The sequence below is a fragment of the Sinocyclocheilus anshuiensis genome, unplaced genomic scaffold, assembly GCF_001515605.1.
Source record: "Sinocyclocheilus anshuiensis isolate Anshui unplaced genomic scaffold, SAMN03320099.WGS_v1.1 scaffold1089, whole genome shotgun sequence".
NCBI classification, from domain to species: domain Eukaryota; kingdom Metazoa; phylum Chordata; class Actinopteri; order Cypriniformes; family Cyprinidae; genus Sinocyclocheilus; species Sinocyclocheilus anshuiensis.
Window position 1 is genome coordinate 556526 of NW_015555709.1, and position 5808 is coordinate 562333.

Sequence of the window (5808 nt, forward strand, 5' to 3'; positions counted from 1 at the left end):
ATGAATGGAGGAGAAAAGCATATCATGTATGGTCAAAGGCCATGCATCCAAACAAACTGATATATTTTAAACAGGTTGTAAATGATAAAAGCGATTTTTTTTACCTCAAGGATAACACACAAAAATCTAATCTATGTGTTTCACTTTTTTGTATTTAAGTATTTTTTAACTGCATAAATCTGACTTTTATTTTGAAAACGCACCGAAAACAACAACCTTCCGGTGGCCCTGTTGAAAATTTTGATAGGGTTGCCATTTTCACCAAATATAAAAACACCCAATACAGTTTTTAGGCCATGCAGAACGCACAATGAGTTTATTTACGAGTGCTAAACATCAGAGGAAAAGCCACTAGAGTTAAAAAAATGGCAGACTCTGTAGTGATGGGAAGCGGATCTTTAAACTCCGGAAGCGTAAATATCTCCTTTCATTTGTGTTAACGTTACCTAAGTTACAGTCTGCTAGCTTAGCCAAACAACACTAACTTTATGAGTTTGTTTAAATATAAGGCACATTTAAGGGCAGAATTGCCATATATTTAAAAAAAGACAGTTTTATATGCAAACACGTCGTTCTTTTTATTATGTTATGCGTAACGTTAAATATATAATAGCCTCACAATAAATGTAGTGAAGCTATCTAGAAACAGTTTAGTGTCTGTCAGCATAAAGTCTCAAACCAAGTGGTCTTGCCTACCTGAACACTATTTTTTGACCATCATATGCCCAGTCATGCTGTTAGAACACGCATATGATGTCCAAAAATGCTGTCTAGGAGAGCAGCCACCACTATCCCTGAAAAGGTCTTAGCTGATTTAAACTGGTCTCCCAGTCTTGAAGACCAGCAAAACATTTATGCTGGTTTAAACTTTTTGATTAGAACCATAAATAGCAGCAACCAAAGCTTGGTTTTGAGAAAGTCAAACATTTGAAATTGGACATCCTGATCTTTAATAGTCTGTTCTTTTGATTAATAATTGCAGCGCTCGGGGAGCAGTAAGACTAGCACAAGTCCTACAGAGAACTATCAGCTTGCTCGGAGACGCACGCTGCAGGTGGTGGTCAGCTCTCTGCTGACAGAGTGTGGCTTCGAGAACGCTGAGAAAGCAGCGATGGAGACACTCACTGAGATGATGCAGAGCTGTGAGTCCTTCCCTTATCTCATGCAAGTCACCTGTAAGATTATATATATATATATATGTGTGAGTGTGTGTTTATATAAATGTAATATTTATGTAATTAATTTTTTTTTATTTCGATTACAGAATAAACATGTTTCATTGTGTTTTCTATATTAAGCGTCTGATTATCTTTTGATAGATATAACTGAGGTTGGACGTTGTGCGAAGGCAACCTGTGAGCACACAGCTAGAAGCACCCCTACACTCTCTGATGTGGTCATCACATTGGTCGAAATGGGTTGGTTGCCCTTTTATCAATCTATTTTATCTTAAGAAGTAAAGATTTCACTTCTGTATGTGGTTGAATCACGTTTATCCGTTAATGAGATTTTAACTAATTCTGAGGTTTACTTTTTCCACAATCGCAGGTTTTAATGTGGATACTCTTCCAGTGTATGCCAAAAGATCCCAAAGGATGGTCATAACTGCACGTAGGTTTACCATTTTTTACTGATTTATCAGTTTATCCTATATTATCTGTTATAACTGTTTAAATGTACTCTTCTGTGTTTAACAGCTCCAATAACAAATGCTCCACTCGTCCCAAAAGCCCTCATAGCCGGACAGAAGCGCACTCATCCAACATACATCCCCAGCCACTTCCCAGAATTCCCAGATCCTCATACATACATCAAAACACCAGTGAGTTATTTTGCTCACCTGATGCCTTGTTATTGTGTGACTTTCAGCTTAACAACCAATAACATTAAGAACATACATTCTGCTTCAAAATATTATATCTCACATTTCTATGTTTTAGACCTTTCGAGAGCCTGTGTCAGATTATCAGGTGGTGAGAGAAAAGGCGGCATCACAGAGGAGAGATGTGGAACGTGCGCTCACGCGCTTCATGGCCAAGACAGGAGAGACGCAAAGCCTTTTTAAGGACGACATCAGTGCATTCCCTTGTGAGTTTTTCTGCCCCAAATACTGCCAGTGTCTTATTATACTTTGACTACCCTTTTGACTTTCTAGCATTTATTATTCATCTGTCTGTGTGTAATAAGTGATCGCAGCAAAGCCAAGCGCCATCCCTTACCTGAGTGCCCTGCTGCCCTCTGAACTAGAGCTTCAGACACTGGAGGAGACAGATTCATCCGAGCAGGACGACCAGACAGACACAGAGAACAACTCCAGTAACGTCAGTCAGGCAAGCATGAAGCATTTTTTCTTGTCAAAATGTTTATGCAAAAACATGAACTGTCCATCAAAAAACATGTCTTGTTTTTCTATGTTTTTTTTTGTTTATAACGTGTGTGTGTGTGTGTGTGTGTATACATGTATGTATGTATATGTGTGTGTGCAATAACTATATTTTGTATTTTGTTTAATTATTTTATTTTAATAATGACCTTTTAAATAGAATTATTATTATTATTTTAATAATAATAATAATAATAATGAATTAATTAATTTTTTTTATTTTTTTATTTCTAGGATGACCAAAGTGCAGATAAGGAGAATGTAGTGCTGCCGCCTGGTGGAGTTGTGCCTACAGGGAAGGCCAATGAGGAAAACATGATTGACAACCCATATCTTCGGCCAGTCAAAAAGCCCAAAGTGAGAAGGAAAAAATGAAAATTGATATATTGACTCGGCTACTTCTACATCAGCTGATTAGGATGGATGATGACTTCTTAGCACGTGCTAATCACATTGTGCCCCTTGAAGTTACAGCTAACATACCAGGAACCAGAGTCTTCAACAATTGCAATTTGGAAACGCGCAGTGGTCCATCATGTTACTGATGTTTGATTCATATAGAATGGCAGACTTTTCTGTATATCTGAAAAATATTAGATGGAATTCAAGCAGGCAACTTCTCTAAAGTGTAACAAAGCTTACAGTTGATTTTTGGTAGTTTGTTTTGATAAGCCTTCCCTTGAAATATCATTTTGTTTTTACAGTTCTAAACAACACATCAGAAACATGACATTCTCTTTTGATTTGTGTGTATTTGTTACTCATTTGTGAGTGATGGTAATAAATGTCTATCATTGTTTATTTTATGGCATCGTTTCAAAAGGACAAGTTGAAAATTAAACCAGAATGTGGAAACGTCTCCATTATGAGCATGTGTCTCGTGTCCGGTTACTCTACTCACTACTGCATTAGTTTAATTTTAAGTAATGTACCTCAAAAATAAGGTTTCACACTTGTTATGAAATAGGAAAACTTGTCTTATAAAGCTTTAATGTTTGTATGCATTGACAATCACGCTGAATTTTTGTGGTAGCATTTTAGTGTCATCAGTAAAACAAGCTTAGATATGCCAGCCTGTTCCTCTGTTTCCTAAACTCTTTGTCATGGTAGAGCTGCATGGACACAAAACACATCAAGTTAAAAATGGGGGGGGGGGGGGGGAAATAACTTTTTATTATCATCTAAGGAAAAAAAATGTCACGCTCAACAAACAGGCTGTTGTGCATATTCTTTTTTTTTTTCTTTTTTCTTTAAATGATCATTTGTAGAAGAATGTAAGATATATCTGTACCTCTGTACGCAGTGCTCTTCTCTCCAGCGATGGCACTTTTGACCAATCTGGAGAGCTGAATTTCATAGGCCACGACACCTTCTTGCTTTGGATGATATCAAGAACATATGCCCCTGGACTAAAAAAGGGATATACGTTAAAAATCTGGGATTCATTTAATTTAAACCTGGAATTAGAAGTTTTAGTTCTCAAATCATGCTGGCAAGTGAAACCATCAGGTTTTACACAAACTTGTGTTTTCAATACCTACACATTCTGAAATTCATGCCGATTTTTCAGTTCAGCTTTCACTTAGATTGTTATTCTGGTAATAGGATTTTTAATGCAAAACAATTACAAAAAATAATTTTGGACCCCATATTTCTCTTTATTGCTTTAGATGTGCTTTGCCTCAGCCCAGTATATAATTAGAAAAATAATGTGGGAAAATTAATTCTAGATGAGTGGTACTCAACCAAGCGGTCAGGGATTGCAAGTAAATAAAATGTAAAAACTCCATAGACATTTTTATAATTAATATACATTTTTCTTGTATACATTTTCCAAGCTCTAAAATATTTTATCAGGTTGAAAATGAGAGTAAAATATTCTACTATAATAAAATATCCCTAATCTTTATTCAGCAACACAAACAACTGCAAATGTCATGGGGCCCAGCCTTCAATTATTGTTAATGCGGGCCCTGCAGCCAAAAAGTTTGAGAACTACTAGAGTAGTTGCTTTTCATTACCATAACACACATTTATTACCAGATACACTCATAGTCAAATGTTAAAAATAATCATACCCAGGGCTGGAATCTGTATTTGAATGTCTGACTCTTGCAGTGGTACTATTGAATGGTGCTTTTCCAGGAGGACACACTTTAGACCAAGTCCAGTCCTGCTGGTATTTCTGTGGTGAAGGGGTGGCCGTCTATAAAAACAGGCGATGCATTTAAAAAAAAATAAAAAATATTACATTAACTAAATGGTTGTTACTTAGAAATTCATAAACTATACCTTAATTGGAGGCAGAAATCGTGGTGCAGTGCGCGCTCCTAACACATATCCCCTCTTACTCTCAGGTCTGTGTTGGAGCTCATATGTAAGAGTGCCCACCTGGGAACTGCAAAGTTAGGTGAAAGGAATAACACGTTCCATAACTTATACGTTAATAAGTGCTGTGCCATCCTGCATACTCACCGTGTGGTTGTCGTAACATCCGGGTCCTAGTTCCTTGGAGCCGTAGAGCGCGAGCATTTCATTGCCCATGCGATCAGGCGCAAAATGCTTTGGAAACATCAGCCGTTTCTGGCAGCTACCGAACGCGACCCGTGGAGCTAGAGAGTTGATAAAACAAATGATTCATTTCATTTTTTTAGGCAAACGGTGCAGTTCAGTCCGGTTATGGATAAATTACCTGCGCCCCGTGTCGTCATTGCATCCTGATGTTTACTGGTTACCATGGTATCCAGGTGCAAACGAATGCTGATGATGTGGATCAAATGGAATTCCGATGTATGCAGAAGCAGAAGCTGTGTAAAAAGCATTACGGTTCAATCAAGCAAACAATGCTTTTTGTTTGTTTTTGATTTTACTAAAACACTGGTACAGTAAGTATAGTAAAGAAAACGATGCCTCATAAATAGTGTGTCAGGAACAGAGACAGAAAAAGAACTAGCAAGGTAACATGCTAGGGCCTATTTGCACTAGGCTATTTACGCAATGATATTACGCAGCGCCTGAAAACAGTCCTAGCTAGGTAACTTCCAATAAGCCTATTTTCAGGCGCTGCGTAATATCATTGCGCCTGCTGCACCCATGGTACTTTGATCTGGTGTCAAGGTGATTTTAAAGGGGCCATATGATGTTGTTAAAAAGAATATTATTTTGTGTATTTGGTGTAATGAAATGTGTTTATGCGGTTTAAGGTTAAAAAAACACATTATTTTCCACATACTGTACATTATTGTTTCTCCTCTATGCCCCGCCTTTCTGAAACGCATCGATTTTTACCAAGCGGCAACCTCCCGGTCTCTCTCTGAAGCCAACACGGAAGTGACTTAAACTGTAATTCATCAACTGGCCGCTAGAGGCTGGCTGCAAAAGGGAGTCAATCCCATAGACTCCCCATGTTAAAATGCCCAACTTTA

At 37.6% G+C, this 5808-nt stretch overlaps 2 protein-coding genes across 2 annotated transcripts in view; one reads left to right on the top strand and one right to left on the bottom strand.

Annotated features, from left to right (window-relative positions):
• Window positions 1–204: 204 nt before the first annotated feature.
• Window positions 205–3254, top strand: taf8 (TAF8 RNA polymerase II, TATA box binding protein (TBP)-associated factor). The gene is made up of 8 exons (XM_016464846.1): window positions 205–413; window positions 983–1142; window positions 1320–1418; window positions 1549–1611; window positions 1698–1822; window positions 1941–2088; window positions 2188–2330; window positions 2618–3254. The coding sequence occupies exons 1-8, from the start codon at window positions 366–368 to the stop codon at window positions 2756–2758; spliced, it is 927 nt and encodes a 308-aa protein (XP_016320332.1). The 5' UTR covers window positions 205–365; the 3' UTR covers window positions 2759–3254.
• A 116-nt stretch (window positions 3255–3370) lies between these two features.
• si:ch211-66i15.4 (protein pitchfork) overlaps window positions 3371–5808 on the bottom strand; it is a 26854-nt gene continuing 24416 nt past the window's right edge. The window contains exons 3-8 of the mRNA XM_016464850.1: window positions 5076–5190; window positions 4859–4995; window positions 4676–4774; window positions 4462–4589; window positions 3675–3792; window positions 3371–3495 (exon numbers count right to left, since the gene is read on the bottom strand). Of these exons, the coding sequence (XP_016320336.1) occupies window positions 3430–3495; window positions 3675–3792; window positions 4462–4589; window positions 4676–4774; window positions 4859–4995; window positions 5076–5190 (663 nt within the window). The 3' untranslated portion in view covers window positions 3371–3429. The remainder of the gene's footprint in view (window positions 3496–3674; window positions 3793–4461; window positions 4590–4675; window positions 4775–4858; window positions 4996–5075; window positions 5191–5808) is intronic.